The sequence below is a fragment of the Mobula hypostoma genome, chromosome 15 (assembly GCF_963921235.1).
Source record: "Mobula hypostoma chromosome 15, sMobHyp1.1, whole genome shotgun sequence".
NCBI classification, from domain to species: Eukaryota; Metazoa; Chordata; class Chondrichthyes; order Myliobatiformes; family Myliobatidae; genus Mobula; species Mobula hypostoma.
In genome coordinates, this window is record NC_086111.1 from 48,574,299 (window position 1) to 48,594,509 (window position 20,211).

Consider the following 20,211-nt stretch of genomic DNA (forward strand, 5'->3'; position numbering starts at 1 on the left):
TCTTTTTAATTTATGAATTCTATGACTTACTCTTTTACAATATCTTGGCATTACTTTATTTTGCTTGACCATTAATTATTCCCACACCATCCATTTTCAAAACATTGGTGTCCAAACATTAGTACTGAAACCAACAATTAAACCTTCCAATAATTCATTAATCAGAAGAAAACATGGGTAACAGTCTCTAAACTGAATTTTTGAACTATCAATCACATATAAAGAAAATAGCATTTGTATGGAGAGCTGTGTTTGTATAGGTACAAACTAATTTTTGTGAATTTACACTGGGACAAATTAAAGCACTAGAAAGACGTGATTTAAACAGGGAACCCATTGTGAAGAAAAACATCTTCATTCTTTCAAATTCTTTCATAAACAACGTGCATCTTAATGAAATAAAATCTCAAAGGCATTGAGATCAATTTTAAGCAGTGCAAAACTCTTTCAGAGAGAATGACCATTTTTTAAAATCATGAAAACTGAATTATGTGAAATGCAAGTTGATTTTTTTTTCCACCCTGTGATTGAATAGTTTCATAGAATTCAGTTTCAGCCTGTTTCTATTTCATCAAATTATAGCTTATAATGTTCAAACGTAATTGTTAAATGCAGATTTCCTTTATTGTTTTAGTTTTACTGATAATAAAAATAGTCAAAGCTAATGCAATGATTATGGTGGAACAAAATATATTGTGAAAACATGCTATTTTATATGTATTTAGTTACACAAAGTTATTTTATATCAATGTTACTTAAAGTGGTCTCTTACGACTGAGAATAAAAATAAGTTGTAACTAAATTTTCATATAAGTAGAAAATAAAATCTGATGTGTCACCAAAACAGTAGTTATTGCAAAAGCTTCAGTTAGTTTAAAGAAAGATAGTCTACAATAAATCATGTTTTTTTAGCAGTTTTGTTTTGCCGATACCTATTATTATTTTTCTTTCCCAAAATAGGATGAACTTCAAAGGACAAAAACATACAGACTATAAGCTACTAAATTTATTTTAGGTTGGAATAAAATAATGAAGGACCCTCAAAAGTCAGAAGACTAAAAAGTTACTTGCTCAATCACAAAAGAATAACAAGTAAGCAGTTGTGTCTAAAGTATGTTTCTTTGCCAGAAATAGTTAAAACTTGGCAAAATGGAACCTACATATTTTTGAAGAGGTTCTAATTTTTAAAATTCTCGGACAAGCTATGTTGCAGGTTGGGGAAATAGTAACATTACATTGATTTCAACATTTTTTAAAAAATTACACAATTAGTTCGATTAGCAATTGGTTCAAACTATTCAAGAATGGAAACCAAATAGAATCAATTATGGTGAGTTTAAACCAGCCACTGAAATACCAGACAAATCATCCAGATGTTTACAATTTTAATGCAAGAGTGCTTGACACTGCCACTTTTATTTGATGATTTTATTTTGTTATTATTTCTCTTTAGCAGTCCCTTGGGATCAAGATGACCCGCTTCCACTCTGGTTCTCTTGTATGAGAAGTGATTACTGAGGCAGAAGTGGGAACTACCACAGAAGGGACAGGAAGTGCTGACAGAGCGGCAGTGGTGGTGGCGGTGGGGGTTGCGAATTTGCCCACTCCATCTGCCGGTAACACTGGACACATGTCACTCCCAATCCTGATCTTTAAGTTCTCAATGGCATCCTGAAAGTTCTGACTCCACTAGATTGGTTCAAGGCCAATAGTTCCCAGGAGTCAGTAAGAGCGTTGCCATTCTTCAAGGAAACTATCCCACAGCCCTAATTTTTTTCTCTTTTCGCCTGGAAATCTCCCACTGCAACCTCGGGAGTGTGTTTCAAAAGTCTAGTTATAACGATAACACACTTCTTTCCTGAAAATAGGCTAAAACGGCGAGCAAGTTAACAGTTTTAAAACCAACAGAAAATGGTTATCCCAAATTAGCAACGTTTAAGCCTCAACATGTGCAATTATCAATGCGTCTCTATTTTGTCCAGTGGGATCAGATTGCTGTTCCTCCATTAAAATAAAACGAGTGTCTGACAAAAGGCTTTAACACATCCTATTTAAAAATGTCATTTTTTAAAAACAAAGAAACATAAGCAGCTGTCACAGAATTGAGTTACATCCCAGTTTGCTTCCGACATACTAAAGCAGCATTCCTGGCACAATGTCCCCTTCAGTGAGCGCCTCTGATGACTATAAACGCCCGAGGAAGGAAAACTTCAAAGCAATTCCTGTGTGTCTGTATTATGTCTCCTAGCAGAAGTGCTGACCACATTTTTAAATACGCCCACTTTCAAGAATCGTACCAACTGAATGCCAACAAACAAGATTAACAGCAAGTTAGTAAATTCATGCTGTGAGGAATAATGTAGCCCACAAATTGCATCTTTTGTCCCATAATTTGGTCTCTCTTGGGTCCGATCATCTTGAAAAGAATACAACCAATGAAAGCCTCAGATGGCTGGCAAAGTTTTTCTTCCACTTGAAGTCATTGCAATCGATTGCTTAAGATGTAACTGTTTGTATCATAGGTTTAAATCAGCATCTTTCTACTGATCATAATATTTGCAAATAAGGAAACCTCTGAAATGGGCATCTCATATTCAGTTAAGATACAAGTATACCGGTTCCGTAACGTCAAGACGGCGCTGCATTAAGGCACCGATATCGATTTTTAAAAAATTGCATACAGCGTTGCTATTGACTAAAACATATTAGTCTTTGCATAAAGGTAAAATAATCTGACATTTACTGGAAACCTTAATTTTAAAAAACGTAAATATGAGAAAATTGCTCGGCGGATCATGCAATGTCTCCCATTAGTTTTGGGACTCCGTTTGCAATTTGATGTGGGATCCGTGCAATAGTTTAAGAATTGCCGATTTATGGAAACGGAGTAAATATAAATGCATAGATCATTTGAAATATGTTCCTGGCTTTACGTTTTTGTAGTCGCCAAGAATATGGGGAAGGGCGTCAGAAAAATGCAAAACTCTCAGAAGGAAAGCCTTCGGGGCTGATTTATGCCTAACATCGTACAGAAAAAAAGGTACGTGCTTCTTGGAGCTCACAGTACGACTCCAGAAGCTGTGTGATGTGGGCGCTGTTCCTTCCTCGGTACATCAATCTTCCATTAAGGATGGAGACGATTCTCCGATCGCCTCTTGACATATTCAATACCTTTTTGGTAAAATATTGCACATCGCAATTATTTCTGACAAGCCAAGTAAATGTGTTAGGTTGCAAATGTACTAGAGAGAACATATTTCCTTCCTGGACACAATCCCTAATGTGCCTTTAAGTACCTCCACGGTTTTAGCTTTTCCTACATGTAAACTTTATTTTGACAGCGTTATGGACTGCAGCACGAAGAGCGCAGCTAAATTCAATTCCCTGCACAGCTTCATACATTTCTCATAGCTTAAAAAAATTACTGTACTAATGAATGGGGAGCACTCATTAGATCTGCATATCTTTATTAAATGACAAAATGTGATCATCCGAGACAATAGCGTGTTTCTTTATTGCTCACAATCACTTTTCTAGCGGTATTATTAATTTCGCAAAATATAGATCATAATTTCAGAAATTAAAAAAAAGACATCTTGGCTCTTAGATACGAATGCATTACCGTCGTCGCTCTTAATTATGTAAGTGTACCATTTGCATTTACAAACAGTTGTCTTTTCATTATGTGACTGCCATATAATAAGGTCTTAAGTCAACAGACACAATCCACTGCCAAACAATCGACCCCCACCATACTTTACTTCAAACACGCAGCTCAAGTTATTCCAAGGTTCATCAGTATTAATCAATCACAACTCACAGTACTGTCAAATCAAGCCTACATCAGACCTTGTTCTTCAAATGTGCTTGGTTGCCGGCCTCCTTAATGTAATTACAGTACAATACAGCACGTCTGCCCAAAGGTTCAGCCAGATTCCCCTGGCTCCCAAGTCAAGCCTCAATCATTAAACAAACCAAGGCGAATATATGCTTTCCATTTCAAATTTGCAAAAAGGGTTTTAAATAAAAATATCAACTGTTATGAATTCAGACCGTAAGGAAATTTCAAACCCATATTCGGTTAGGTGTAGATAACTGACTGCCCATATGTAACAATTGGACTTCTCAGAAATTTTAGGACTGTGGGAATCTGACCGTACAGTCAAGGTCAGCCAAGAGTGAATGGACTATCAATAAAAAGACTTATTTCGCTCCAAAACCGGTTTGAATATCTGGAAACCCCACCGTCAGATGTTGATCTTTTAGCGTTTTAAGATCAGACGAATAAATGCGTAAGAATTTTTTTCATCGTTACAAAGGAGGATCGCAAGTATTTCTACTTTACCCTGCTCTGAATTCCGCTTACGCTGGCACTGCACCAAAAGGAGGGTTAACCATTTACAATAATGAAAACTGCAGTAACATGCATTGAAACAAAATTAAAATAAATCTCAGTATTTGAATTATCTTTGCAACATCTTGGGCTTTGGGCGCAGTTGGAACCAGGCGGAACCAGCGATCCCGCCGTGCGCCAAATCAGCACCCTTCCGCTCCAGACACAAATGGTTTGCTTCAACGTTTTTTTACGTGGAACAATTTTTTGATTTACAAAACATCGCACAAGCTGAAACACCGACAAGTCATGTTTCATTAGTTTGCAAACTTACTGGGTAGAGAATCGGCGAATAAAAACCTGCAGACTGTGTAGCAGAAGAAAAGCACAAAGCCCTGTTCCAGTAGCCCCTGCATGACAAATGCACATCCAAACACAACTTGTTGAATAGTTTTACTGTCGGGGGGAAAAAGGGAAAGGGAAGGGGGTGGGGTGGGGGGAGGAAAGTCCACGGTTTCACGGGAGGGCCTGAGTAGGGTACTTTAGGTCGGCTGGCAAGGAGATTTTTCCTTCTTCGAAAAGTGAAACTGCAGTACAAGGTGAGTAGTGCTGACGACGTGTAGGAACCATTAATCCCGAAGCATATTAGCACCGCTCTGCTCTGCTCTGCCTCGGCGAGAGTGGAATCAGCGGAGCAGGGAACTGAAGAAGCGCGCAGAGATTCGCAGCGGAGTCGGCTCGAGCTGGAAGCTTTCCATTCTTCGGGACAGGAAGTACCATGTGCGCCTCGGGCCACTTCAAAGCCAGTGAACCCGACTTTCGTGCATGTGCGCGCCAGCACAGCTGGGGATCGGCGAAGCGCGCGCCCCCAACGGCCGCTCCTCGTGCGCGAGGAAGCTCAGGTCGCAATGCGCTCCCTCCTTCCAAACCGCGGCAACGTGATTGACAAAACTCCGCCACCAGTCACACGCCACTACTCCACCGCCGTCCTCGCTCTCCAGATGGGAACCAATCACTGTATCGTTGGGCGGGGTCTCGCCTGGGGGCCCAAAGCCTGCTGGCCTCGATGGAGCGATGCCCGCTGGGATTTGTAGTACACACATAAGATAGTTTCCTTGTTCAGAACGGAAGTAACTAGTCTCCCAACTACTAGTTCCAGCAGGCAGCGCGGCTATATTTCCTCCCTCCCTTGGCTTCACGGTTACTGGTTCTGACAGCGGCGGTAAGTCTGTCATTTTAATGTGACTGCTTCTCTGGGCAGAAGAGGACAGTGTGTTTAAGACAGGAGAAGTCTTAAAGAATTATGTATTATTATTTTTTAAATCTAAGCACTATATCTATGAGGAGAGGAGTAAGCAAATTTTGAAAGATTTCACTAAGTGGGATCGATGTGCACGGGGAACCGATGTACGGGGCTCCTACCACTCCACCTGCTATTTTCTTGGCAAATGACATAAGAAATACAGATGATGCGGAAACTTTCGCTGTTTTCTGGGCCTTGAGGCGTTGTGAGCTAGGTTGGACCTTCACACGTGAGCTACAAAATACGGTCCTGTCTTCAGTTTCATTTTAGTGCTATAGCTTTGAAGTTGCGATTTCAGCTTAAAAACACGTTCCATTTAATTGCAGGCACATCAGATTCTCTGCGAAATGACGATTGTTGCTGAAACTTAGGGTGACAATGCATTAGCTGGAATAATAAAATTACTTATTAGCTGCCTGCCCTGTGTTTTATGATAAATCCAGCTACCTGCGTATTTGAAGTGTATTTGCAAACTTGGCATAATGTAAAAGGTAAAATTGGAAGTACGTATTTTTTCTTCACACATACAGGAAAAAAATGTAATTTGCATTCACGTTGCAATGGTATTAAATATGAATAGCCGGAGACTTAGAACCCTTTTATTACAAGCATATGCTGCGTCGCGCAAATGCTCCTCAAGAAGGAATATTCTTTTTCTCTGATAGCAAGTTTTTAATCTCCATTAAAAGTCCACAGGAACGGATTTGAATGGTATTCATAACATTCTTTTGCATTTCACATAAGAGTAATCCATTCTTACTTTTGCCATTATTGTCAAGTGATTGACAGGTTGTATTAAAATCTTCAATTTAAATGTTGCTGAAATAAGAATGTAGATGCATCATAAACTGAAGAAAAATCAAAATAAAAAGTGCTAGAAACTCTGATCAAATCAGGAACATCAAGGGAAACAACATTTCAGGAACGAGGAAGGGTCAAAGTTCCGGCTAATAGTCTCGGACCAGGAACATAGATTCTGCTTCTCTTTCCAAAGACCTGAACCATCCTAACATTTTTCAGGTTTATTTGAGATTTCCAGCATTAACATTTTCTTTGCTTGTTCCGAGGAAATGTAAACCTTCTTTGGTAAAATAAAGACTGATGAGATTAGAAATGTCCAGGATGATTTGTAATTTCAAGTTATTTCTGTTGAATAAAATATACTTTCAAATTTGGATGAAATTCTATCACACATCTAACACAAATTTCTAGTAGATACAGCTACTGCAACTGAAATTTTAAACTATATCCCCAGTTTATCAGACAATGAAAAGTGAGCAGAGAAAAGGAAGAATTACTAAAACAACAGGAATTCTGCAGGTGCTGGAAATTCAAGCAACACACATCAAAGTTGCTGGTGAACGCAGCAGGCCAGGCAGCATCTCTAGGAAGAGGTACAGTCGATGTTTCAGGCCGAGACCCTTCGCCAGGACTCTCCTGAAACGTCGACTGTACCTCTTCCTAGAGATACTGCCTGGCCTGCTGCATTCACCAGCAACTTTGATGTGTGTTGTTGGAAGAATTACTAGTTCAAATTCAAAATGACCTATTGGTAATGAAAAAAATTTCAACATATCTTGACTGAATTTGTGAGGTAGAAGTTTGATATAGGCAGATGGAGTGAGGGGACACCTTTGGAAGTGTCAAATTTTGGATGATATATGAAACCTAGATACTGTCATTTCTCAATTGTGTGTATAGCATTATTCAAAAATCATAAATATTTTGGTAGTACAGCAGGTGTTACTGGTGGAACTTGGTCTGCTTTAAGAGTGCATACAGGATAGCACAGGAGCAGGTTCTTCAGCCCATGATCTTATACCGGACTAATTTGAAATAAAATTTATAATAAATTATTATCCTTTCTCCAGTTCAGTTTAGACTTATAGATTGTACTCTCTTTTAAGGTCAAAGCATCATTGCGGTTACAAGTGGATGTTACTACAATCCAGTGCAAATTGATTGTCACTCATGCTACAGAGAAAGGACATGGAAAGCATGAGGCAGTGTGAATGCGCTGAAGTTCGGTGCTGTTGGGTGTACTTGTCTTGTGCGCTGGAAACTTTTGCCTGAACTTGCATAGCTGTTGAGGGACTTATCTGACCTGGATGTTGCAAATTGACTACCAAATCTCATCATAAACCTTAACTAATCTCCACCCACCACTCCCACAATCAGAATAAAAATAATGGCAATTCCAAAAGGGCAGTAGCAATTATACTGTATATGGTCAGGCTGCCATACTACTACAAAAACAGCCGGTGGAGGCACTTGAAGTAAAAGGGGGAGCTAAAAATCCTTACCAATAGTTAGGCAAAGCAAAGAACTGATGCAAACAAACTTGCCATTAATCCCTATTAGAAAAAAAAGAAGCATGCTAGAGATTGATAAATCTCTGAAAGTTTTAAGACAAATACAGTCTTAAGTTAGGTTGGACAAGCTTTTTCGGTGGAGAGGCAACAGCCATTTTCCAGGAGGAGTTGTGATTTGCAACCTCCTGACTGAAAGGGTCATGGAGCCAGATTGAAAGGTAAGTATCATTGCTCTCCTTCCTTCACCTGAGATGCCAGGGGTAAGTTTTTGCACAGAGAGTAGTGAGTGCGTGGAATGGGCTGCCAGCAACTGTGGTAGAGGCAGATATAATAGGGTCTTTTAAGAGGCTCCTGGATAGGTACATGGAGCTTAGAACAGAGGGCAATGGGTAACCCTAGGTAATTTCTAAAGTAAGTACATGTTTGGCACAGCATTGTGGTGTGAAGGGCCTGTATGGGGTTTAGGTTTTCTATGTTTCTATGTCTCTGCTTTCTTTTTTTTCCCTTTCAGGTTGCACAATCCAAATTGTAGCTCATGGTATGTTCTTGGGAAAGGCTTTTGACTTGCATATTAAAGTTTATTCTGTATTAAATTACAGAAAACATTTTTATATCACATTATTGTGAACTATCTTTTAATTTAAATTCTACCTGTGACATCAACAGTTTTGTAAATTAAACTCCTATCGTTTCTATAATCTCCAAATGAACAGGCATTGTTTGAGACACATTCAATGAAAAATACTTGACACATTGACATTATCAGTGCTCTATGAAGTGACTAGTTTTCAATGAAAATTATGTCATATACATATATGCGGCTTTGGTATGTGCTATATGTGGATTAAATTGAGGGTTTACTTGCATTTTCTGTTGTAATATGACGGAGCTGGATGACCTGTAAGCTGTTCTACAAAATCCATCAATTACCTGCCTCCTAACCATTCTGATTAACAATATGTGGATTCTTTATACTTGCATGAAATATGCCTTTATAGATCACAATAAACTCGAGTAACTGGGAGAGCGCCCATACTGCCTCTTGTGGACAATTGCACAAATCTCACCAAATTGAATCCCATGGGCCAGAATGAGGACGGTTAATATTTGATGTGGATTCCACTCAAGGATAATGCTTGATACTCCTTTGCTCAATTCTGTGCCGTATATGTTATCGAACAAAGGTATGTGCACTTGAATACCATGCATGCTCCCGAGAAGCCCCCAGTGGTATGATTTCAAAACTATCTGTGATGTCAGGATCAGTAAGGTGATGTTTATGTGGATAGGACGTCAAACAAAAAGCATGTAAATATCACTGACAGCTGCAGGAATTGCTGTTGAAGGTCGTCACACTCTCAGATTTCACAGATTCTTCACTGTTGTCTTTCTGATCTGGTCCTGCCAGTAGCTGCACCAGACTATTTTCATATACTCTTTTATGTATTGCAAATCAGAAAATGGAGTTGCAGTACTTCAGATAGGGACGTTCATTTTCTTATTGCCAATCTGGTGGAAATTTATTCTGGCCCTCTTTGTAACAAACAAATCCTGCTTTGTTTATATGCTCAAATTACACTTAAATGTATGGAGCTCAGGACCTTAGCTTTTAGTTGAGTGAATGAGTACGAAAGTTATCTCGTCAGCCCTCAAAAGATCAGTATCATGAGGTTTTTTTTTGTTATTGTAATATCTCATAGAGATTTGAAACTCCAGTGCTTCTGACTACACAGTTTATATTTTACAGTAAATGAATTAATTTTGATCCAGTTTATTTCACAAGGATACAAAAGCATATAAATTAGGAGCAAATTTTGTCGATTGGAGCCTCTTCCGCCATTTAATAGGGTCATGCTGATCTGATTGTAACATCCACATCCCTATCTCAGTGATCTTCCACTCCCATGCTTAACAAGAATATATCTACCTCTGCCTTAAAAGTATTCAAGGACACTACTTCCATCACCTCTTCAGGAAAAGAGTTCCAAACACTTACAAAAGTAAAACAAGTTACTTGTATTGACCAAGAAGCCCCATCATTTTTGAACAATGACACCCTAGTTTTAGCTTCTCACAGAGGAAGAAGTATACTCTCAACATTCACCCTTCAAGAGTCTTAAGGATTTTGTATGTTTCATTCAAGTTACTTATTGTTCTTCCAAACTCGAGCAGATACAAGCCCAACCTGTCCAACATTTTTTTCTCATATGATAACTCTTCCATTACAGGTATTAATCTAGCAAACCATTTTATGGTGCATAATTCTCCTGACATAGTCTTTTCCAATGCCCAATATGACTGAAGCATAAACTCCTTGTTTTTGTATTCCATTCTTCTAGCATTAATGACATTCTGTTAGTTTTCTTGATTATATGAGCCTTTGCAAATCATGTACTACGATATTCAGACCCCTTTGTATCTCAGAGTGCTGCAATCTCTCACAATTGTTTTTTGTTAATTTTCCAATGAAAATAGTGAATTTCACATTTCACCACTATGTACTACATCTGCCTCCTCTTTGCTCCTCATTGATCTACCTATATCCAGTTTCTGTTCAGGAAGAAAAAGGTCGTCAAGTTTGAATAAGTGAGTATTACTTTGGGCTTTAAATACATCTGTGGTCCTTTTATCTTCAGGCAGTTTGCTGCACCAGTTGCTCTCGAGCTGCCACAGAAACTATTGAGTTGTAAGGGCTTGCTGCTGACAACATAGTTGATTACTTCTGAGAAGCCTGCTCTAATATGGGAAGCATGCATATGGTGAAAGCCATACAGCCACACAAAGTATTGTTTTTGCAGACATTGATAAAATGAAAAATTCACACTTTTGTGGCTGATTTTAGCAGTCCTTGAGAGGCTATGTCCAATCTATAAGGGCTTTGTTCTCATGCTGTCACCTTGACACAATGACAGCAAGCACCCTCTCTACCAACAATTTACAAAGATGAAAACCAAGGGACAAATGTGAAGCAGGAGGAAGAAGGAAGTCATCTCCTGCCCCATTATTCACAGTGTGCTCCATTGTTTTCTGGCCAGTAATCCTATGCTTTGCCATTCACACACAATGTAAAATACTAGACGTAACATAAGAAATAGGGTTCAAAATGAATAATAAAAATAATACCATATATCATATGAAGCTCAGCTAATCACCATTTTTACATTTTGTAAGTATTATTTTCTGTTTGGCCTCAACTAATCTTGAAATTCTTTGTTTTACTCTTCTGACTGCATAATTCCTATGGCTCCATTTCAGGAGGTTACAGATGGTTTAGGAAGATTTTTATCAAGCAACTCTAGGCTTAATGGTATGGGGAGCACCAGGCAGAGCTAGTTGGCCTCCAGGCAAGTGATCATGCAAAGAGAAGGGCAAGGATGGATGAATACTTCCTTTAAAAGTATAGTTGATAATGCAAACCTAATAATCTGTGAAAAGATATATTTGTACTGTTGAGTGAGATTAGTCTATAGAAATGATGGTAACTATTTTGAACTTGCATGATTGCACTCTGAACTTTGATTGCAGTTCCCGTGTGTTGGGTGACAGTTATTTGAACTACAATGGAAGCTGCAACATGGATTATGAGATCTGCATGATGGATTCACAAATGTGCGACAGGAATTTGCCATCAGAAAAGAAGAGATTCATTTTTGGAAAGGCTTTCATGCTAGTCTCTATCATCCTCCTTGGTATAAAATACAATATTTCAGACTTCTCAATGAACCAGGCATTTCCTTATGCATGTCAACCAGCTTAGAGACATAAAGTTATATAGCACAGAAATGGATCCTTTGGACAATTTGTCCATGTCAACCTTTCCGCTTATCACAGTTGCCCAAAGTAAGACCATATTTTTCTATGTTTTTTTTTTGTCTTTTAAAATGCCTCTTAAACATAGTAACTGTATCTGATTATAACAGATCTCAACCACTCTCTTGTGTAAAAAAAAACCTTACCCCTCTGGTGCCCTTTAAAACTCCTTCCTCTTATCTTAAATCTAAGCCCTCTTGTTTTTGATATTACTACCATGGGAAAAAGATTTTTTCTATTTATGCTATCTGTGCCTCTCATATTCTTGTACATTTCCTTCAGGTTAGTCTGCTTCACTCCAGGCTATCCACTCTTTCCATAACAAAAGTCATCTAATCCAAGCAATGTCCTAGTTAAACTCCCCTACGTTTTCTTTAGCACAATCATATCTTTCCTATATGTGGTGATAAGAACTGTACACTATATTCCAAGTCTTTTATAAAGTTGTAACCTAATATCCCAATTCTGATATTCTGTCTGTTAATCTTTCAAGACAACTATGCCTAATGCTTTTTTTAAACCACTGGATTCATCTGTTCTGTCACTTTCAGGGTCTAGACTGGATCAGTAGATTTCTCTGTTCATGAGCATTCCTTAGAGGCCTTTCATTTACCGTATATGACACTCCCGTATCCAACTTCTGAAAATACATTATTTTGTATTTGTGCATCCACCAATGCTCCGCTCAATATTCCAGCTGATTTCATCTTAATGTCACATTTCACAATTTTCCTCACAACCCATAACACCACCAACTCTTGTGTCTTTTGCAGACTTACTAATCATACCTCCTGAATTCACATCCATGTCTTTAATATAGATAATAAACAGTAAAAGTCTCAGCATCAATCCCTGCAATGTTGCATTGTTCATAGCCTTCCACTAAGTAAAACATTCATCCATCACTATATTCTGTCTCCTATTACTAAATCAATTTCAGATGCATTTCACCAGCTCACGTTGGATCTGATGTGTCTTATCCTTCTGGACCAGCCCAAGACTTTGCCAAGTATCTAAGTCCAAAAGGATAACATCTCTGCCTGCTTTGTAATATCCTCAAAAAAATCAAGTAAGTCAGTGAGACAGAATTTTCCCTGCTGAAATCCATACTGACTATCCCTACTCTGTGCCTGCATTTCCAAATATATATGAATCCTTTCCACTGACACAAGCAGGGCCAGACTTTAGGCAGGGCTAGGCTAGGCTGGGCTGCAGCCCAGGGGCCCGAGCTGCAGAGGGGCCCAAAATAGGTAGCTATCATCATGGCGGACAAAAAAAAATACGAGAGTGGAGCACAGAAAAGAAAAAATAAACAAGAAGAAGAGGACCGTGAGAAAGAAGCATTAAAAAAGACATTGAAATTGACAGAATTTTTTAAACCTGTTCTCGATGATGCAGCAGTACCATCGCTCTTGTCACAGTCTGAGACCGGTGGACAAACAGAGACTTGTTCAACAGCCAGCGCTAGCACCAGCGTTAACACAGGACCACCGTCCTTGCCACAGTCTGCAGCTAACATTAAGAGGCAGAGAGCATGACTTTGGGATTCCCAACCACAGAGGCCTCCGAACAACCAAGTCGGGCCACCATTAATGTTAATGTTACCGCTACTGAAGATCCTTACAGCCCTGATCCTGCTCGCTGGGGAACAGAAATGTTAGATAATTCAGTCCGAGCGTACTGGGCTAAGAAAGGGCCGGAGTCCTACCAGAATAAGTATGTGGATATCAAAGCTTTGGAGTGAGTATACAAACAGCAGAGAAGTTTTTTCTCCAAATTTCACTTCAGACACAAGCTCGTAAATGGTGAGTACATATCAAGGCAATGGCTCTTATATTCCCCTTCCACTGGCTGTGTGTTTTGTTTTGCATGCCGCATCTTCAGTGATGGTAACTGTCAGTCCATCTTCGAAACTGGCTTTAGCAACTGGAAACATGCCACTGAGCGCATAGGAGAGCATGAAACACCGCAGGAAAACGATACTGACCTATGTTACACTAGCGTCTGACGGTGGAAGAATAGATACAGAACTGCAAAGACAGTTCGACTCAGAGTGTATCTACTGGACCAACGTATTAAGAAGAATGTTGGTGGTTGTGAAGTTTTTGGTTGAGAGGGGATTGGCTATCTGAGGCTCCAGTGACATATTTGGCAGGCCTGATAATGGCAACTACATAGGCTCAGATCCACAGTGGGACAGGATAGGCTGAGTCATCTTACTCTGATGTCACTTGAAAGTGATTTTGTTTGGAAACTGGATTTTAGTGATCTGAACAAGGACTTTGCTGCGAAGAAATCCAGAAGAACTAGGCTTTAATTTTGAAAAACAAGCATCTGACTTTGCAAATATCTAGGCTTGTGTGTCAGTGCTGTTCCTGTTTTTGTGGCAATAGGCTAATAGTAAGTAATAAGTGGTCTTTACTCTGCAAGCCACACAGTACAGCAATAGGTTAGTATGTGCTAGATCTCATTTTTCAAAAAGATTGTTGGAGTATTGTCAAGTTTCCTAGTTTGCCATAGTGCCATCTCTCTTGGTCTTTTTGTCTCTCATTTCCATTTTACTTTCTCAGAACACACAGTTGAGAAAAATACCTCGATAAAAATGCTTTGGCTTTGTTTGAGAAATAAGGCCTATGGTATGTGCAGCAATAGCTAAATAGTGATTTAAGATTGGATTCATCATACTTCGTCTCCCTCATAACTTTACTAAGCCAACTAAGCCTAGGTCAATTTTTGAGTGCTTTAGATGCTGTCCTTCAAACTAAGAATCTGCATTACTTTCTGTCCTCCCTCTTAAGGCCTGTAAGCTTATAGCCTATGTATTATACTAAACCAATGTCTTGGTCCACAGCTTTGATATTTAGACCAGTATGACCTTTGCTCTTGTTCTTGCCTTTTTTTGCTTGGTACAACAGCATTTTACGGTGTCGGCAGGGGCCCATCAGGGCCTCCATCCCAGGGGCCCCGGCTCTGGACACAAGGGTCACAGACCTGTAGTTACTTGGCCTATTTCTGCACCACTTGTAAATGAAGAAACAATATTAGCTTACATTCAGTCCTTCTTGTACCTTCCCTGTGGTTATCAAAGGCCCAAGAATCACCATTAGTGCCCAGCAGTCTTCATTTTTGTTTTCCATAGCATTCTAGGATAAGTCTCAACTGTCCTTGGGGATTTAGCCACCCTTTTGGGTTCCAAGACATACAATGTATCACTTTCTGAACTGTTTCTCCTCTACGTCCTTCTCCATGGTGAATACAGATGAGAAGTCCTCGTCTGCATTACCTAGCTCCTTTTATCCCAAAGGGCATCCATTCTTTTCCTAGCTAACATCTTGCTTGTATTAGGATCCTTATTTGACCTGCCAGGGAGATTTCACAAGCTCTTTTTTTATCCTCCTAATTTCTTTTTTAATTACATCCTTTATATTTTTCAGGGTCTTGCCTGATTATGATTGTTTGTAACTGTTTTATGCTTCCATTTTTTTCCCTGATTAAACTTTTGTCACCCACGGTTCTGTAATTTTGCCACTTTTTCCTTTAACCCTTGCCTGAGCATCCTGACCCTACTCTCTTGCAAATTCTTTTTTAAAAGAATCCCTTTTGTCATATTTTATTTTTCCCACAAGAACCCACTCTTACTTTTGCAAGGTCTTCTTTTGTGGCGTCAAAATCAGAATTTCCTGACTTTAGGACATTAACTCGAGAGCACAGCCTTATCATTTTCCAAAGCAACATTGAAAGTTGGGGAATTGTGGCCTCTCTTTCCAAAGTGTTACTTAGTTGACACTTCTTCAAACAAGAGGAAGCGACATTCAAGAAAAATCAACACATTGCAACGATGACAAATAAATGCGTGGCAGAAAGATCAAATCTGCTGGTTCTTAAGATTGTGAATTGCAAAACATCATTTGAGCTGAAGCCTTAATAATGTTTTCAATATTAACATTTTTTTTTCAATCTTGAATGATAATGCTACCAAGAAAATTAGTGGCATTCCTTTGTCAAATGAAACTTTGAGATTTACTACTAAGAGAGAGAAAATGACAAGCTAGTTTGCAACACTTTGATAAGTTTCCTGACATTTGTACTGCCGTGGTACTTGATGTGAAGGGGCCTTTCGTAAAGATTTACTTACCAGTAAGATCTGCCACAAAATATAACAGGTGATGAAACTTCCAGAGTTTCCATTCCCTAATATTTTACAGGGAATGGACTCCAATGGGACCAATGAATTGGAATTTGCTCTGAAAAGCTGTCTACAACGATAAACAGGCTTTCGGGAGTACTTGCCAGAGTAGTTGAATTTGCACTGGATATTCAAGTGACATTGTTTTATTGCCTCCAGAAGTTTAAAATATGTCACAGTATAAATTAAAATTCTAAACTTTGTGAAAGTAACTACACTCAATTTTCTCCTTTCCTGGAATGTATGAAGAGATGCAGACTGACACACTCATTCTGCAGTATGGCATTGGTCCCATGGTAAAGTAATAAGCTGAGTTTATGAACTGCGATCTGAGCTTGAAGTCTTTCTGTTTCTGAAGAATTCTCCTTTGGTAAAGGACATTCAATGTTTACAATAACTTGCCAAGCCTGCATATTTGGCAAATATACTAAATCAATTCGATCAAGGAAGGTGCATCCAAGGTCTTTCAAATAGCATTCTTGCTATTAATAAATTCTGAAAGTAAGAGTTTGTACCGAAGTTCAGTCATATTCCCATCCTTTACATCAGTGGCTATTAATGGCAGCAAAGATGTCAATCTCACACTGCAATTCAAATGATGTCATCTTATCCATAAATCAACTCTATAAAGTTTTGAGAATGCTTAACTTCTGTGACTCTGATTCACAGAAAGGAAAGCAATGAATTTGTGAATTACTCCCTTCTGGGACACTGAGGCCTCTCGGTTCCAATATTACAGGAAATGTTGTTGAAATTCTCAAGTGATAACGATATGCAATTTCTGACTAGTGTTTTCTAACGTTCTGGTTCTAATAGTAAGTAAACTTGCACTCAAAGTCTTACTGCCTTTCTATGCTACTTAACTGCAACAGTGGAGTTTCAGCAAAATGTATAACCAAGTATCAAAACATTAGGAAGAATTGTCAACTATCCTTGCCGAAAATTTCTTGGCTTGAAAAATATGTATAGATTGGTTGGCACAATAGGATATAGTCAATGAATCTTTTTTTATAAATCAAATTTTCTGTAATTTGCAAATGTAGAATAATTGTGGGAAAGCTTGATTCCCTCATTGCTGTTGGTAGAGTATTCCAAGATCTGTGTCAATTAACGTTGAAGTGCCATCAAAATATTCCTCAGTCAGGTCAGAATGTTTTTAGGGGAACCTGCAAGTAATGATGTTCCTATGCACTGTCACCCTTGTCTTTAGTGGTAGTGGCTGTGGGTTCAGAAGATACTGTCACAATCACCCGGGTGTATAAATGAGATGTATTTTGTATATGACACACTGTACAGCCATGGTGCTTCATTGCTCAATGAAATTAATGTTTACAGTAGTTGATTGGCCATATCCTAATCTGTTGACCATAAAGAGAACCAAAAATTCAATCATATTTTGTGGAATAGGCATACATTATAACTCTGATAATCTGCTGTCCAATTGTTTGAAAATCCAAACTGTTCGGCACCTGGTTCTGTTTCCTACCCTCTCTGTATGCTCACCATGGTCCTTTCCTGTGTTCCTTTAAAACTTGCTGGGACCTTGATCTTTTTTGAACACAGGAGCCCTGTTCTTTTTTCCCTTATCTCTTTAAACACAACTACTTTGCTGAAAAAAAATTGTTGTATTGGAGAGTATCTTAGAAAAGTGATTTAAAAGTATTGATGTATTAATAGGAGTTATATCTAATACAAAAACTTGCCTGCTCAGCACCACCAAAGCCCTGAGGGTACCAGATTATCCAAGTTTTATTGTAAAATATGAATCTGATGAAGTTAGATGGTAGGTTTACTTAAAAACATTTTTGTGACTCAACTAATTTTTACATTAATATGCTGTTTCATTTCATGAACTGTAAAATTGAATTCATTTTTGGAATGCCATAGTGTAAATTTTAAGTGTATGATTTCTGAATTGGTCATTGTCTCCTAAATCATTGCACATTTTGGTCCTTATAGGGACAATGTTGTTGAGTTGCATACAAAAAAATGGAACATTTTGTTTCATTGAATGAAGTGTAACCATGGATGTTTTAAATTTATTATGCTTCATCAGTAACTGACGTTTATTTGTATTATTGAGGCACCAGTCTGGAAATTTTAACATCACAATTCTTGATGCTACAGGTCCCCATTTACCTGCAGTTTTGTATGTGCTTCATTCCAATTATTATAATGGGCATCCTATGGTTTTGAATATATCATGTGCACATTCAGGAAATGTACAATAGTCACATATATCCTTGTGAAATGCTGATTGGCCCTATGTTAATACACCTAATCCAAACTGTGGCCCTTGCACAGAGAGTAAACAGCAGGAAGAGACCCATTTCCTGAGCTATTTCATGGGAGCTTTATTCAATTATCAATTGACTTGGAGGATCCCAATTAAAGCTCTGCATGGCCCTTTCAATCCTGTACAGATGTTCTGATTAGTAGACCAAATAAACTGTAATAAATCAGCACTCTGTGGAAGTAATAGTCTACTTGATGTTAGTCCTGACGAAGGGTCTCGGCCTGAAACGTCGACTGCGCCTCTTCCTATAGATGCTGCCTGGCCTGCTGCGTTCACCAGCAACTTTGATGTGTGTTGTCTACTTGATGACTTGGTTACCTGTGATAATTCATTCGGATTGGTTTTAGATGAGAACTAAAGTTGTAATATATATGAGTGTAATGATGTCATTGGTGGGTGGAATTTGATACATTCACTAACCTGTGCATGAAGCTAGTAAGTTCCTTCTACATCTGCAATAAGAAGCTGTGTTTCATTTTCCTTATGGAGGGCTATGCTGGGTTCCCAACTGAGACAATCTTTTTTCTGGTTCCCACTATGTCCATTGTACACCATTAGAGGATCAGTGGTGTGAGGTCCATTGACTGGTGTGATATCTTAAAATTAATAAGATCTTTTCGTTATAAAGAGTGGACATGATTTTAATCAGCACCAGACTGGGCGTGTAAGACTCCTAAAATTACTGTTGATTATTCTGCAGTAATGCAAACAGCAGGAAGATTAGCTCTGTGTAAACATTGCATTCAGTGTGTCCTTGAACTTGATGCAGAAGTAGCACTGAGTCAATTGGGAGTGTTTTTCAGGGCAGGCAAATTTCTGACAAAGATAACAATGTTTTTCCTTAGAAAATTAGTAGCATGCCATATGGAGACACAAGAGAATGCAAATGCTGGAATCTGGAGTAACACTTAAAGTGCTAGAAGAACTCAGTTGGTCAGGCAGCATCTATGGGGGAAATTATAGTAGACACTTCAAGTTGACACCCTTCATGTGGACTCTTTGATATTTTGGATTGACACTCTTCACCTGGACCAATGAATCTTCATTAGATACTGACTCGCCTGCTCAGTTCCTCCAGCACTGTGTGTGTTGAGAAATCCAGTACATTGTGTGTTTGACTGTGTGAAATATTTTACAAAATATGCAGGCATTGGGAAATGAACAATATCTTTTATACATCTAATTACAAAACTTTTAAAATTATTCAAAGTTTACTTAAAATGTCATCACAAAATTCCCATTGCTCCTGGCCACATTTTTAAGATTTTGATGATCTTAACTTTATGCAAATTTTAGTACATTTCACCTAATTGGCAGCACAATATTAATGAATATTAATAGTTGAGATCAAAAGTGGGATGCAGATATCAAAGCAGAATAATGATTTAAAAATCACAACATATGCTTAGTGCATGGATAGTGGTAGATTCACCCCGGACACGCCATTGACTAATAATTTGCATTTTATTACTAACATTCCTTTGTTTCTTTGAGATAAATATTTTATAAGCAAATTATGAAATCATAAATTGAATTTCCCAAGAATTCTTCATTTATTAAAGGAACAGATCTGCACTGTAATGTTTATCTCCCAGGAATGTGTAAATCTGTGGCAAATATAAGCAAGTGTGAGCTCATCTGTTTGGATCTATAAAGGTTGCATTAGATTTGTTTGCAAATGGTGTGAAAAACCAGACGCAGCTAATCCCAACATAAAAATCCATATATGTATAAAAATCATTAAAAGCTCATGGACAGTTGCAAAAACAAAAGACTAATGGAATGCTTGCTTATTTTATCGGGGATAAAAATTCAAGCGGTAGGAGTCATGTTTCTTCACCACTAAGTCCTGATGAGGTTATCCCTAGAACACTACGTTCAGTTTTGTCTATATTTGAAAGAAGATAGTGGATGCAGAGTGGGAAAACATTTATTTATTAGCATGGTTCAATTATGAAGAAAAGTTACACA

General features: G+C 38.3%; 2 protein-coding genes across 2 annotated transcripts in view; one reads left to right on the forward strand and one right to left on the reverse strand.

Moving 5' to 3' along the window:
* LOC134356821 (receptor-type tyrosine-protein phosphatase gamma-like) overlaps window positions 1-5,284 on the reverse strand; it is a 699,039-nt gene extending 693,755 nt beyond the window's left edge. Inside the window, exon 1 of the mRNA XM_063067988.1 lies at window positions 4,668-5,284. Coding sequence (XP_062924058.1) covers window positions 4,668-4,749 — 82 coding nt within the window. The 5' untranslated portion in view covers window positions 4,750-5,284. The remainder of the gene's footprint in view (window positions 1-4,667) is intronic.
* Window positions 5,285-5,513: 229 nt separating this feature from the next.
* Window positions 5,514-20,211, forward strand: part of fhit (fragile histidine triad diadenosine triphosphatase) — a 1,013,122-nt gene continuing 998,424 nt past the window's right edge. The window contains exon 1 of the mRNA XM_063068397.1: window positions 5,514-5,555. The gene's annotated coding sequence lies outside the window, so the exon portion shown is untranslated. The remainder of the gene's footprint in view (window positions 5,556-20,211) is intronic.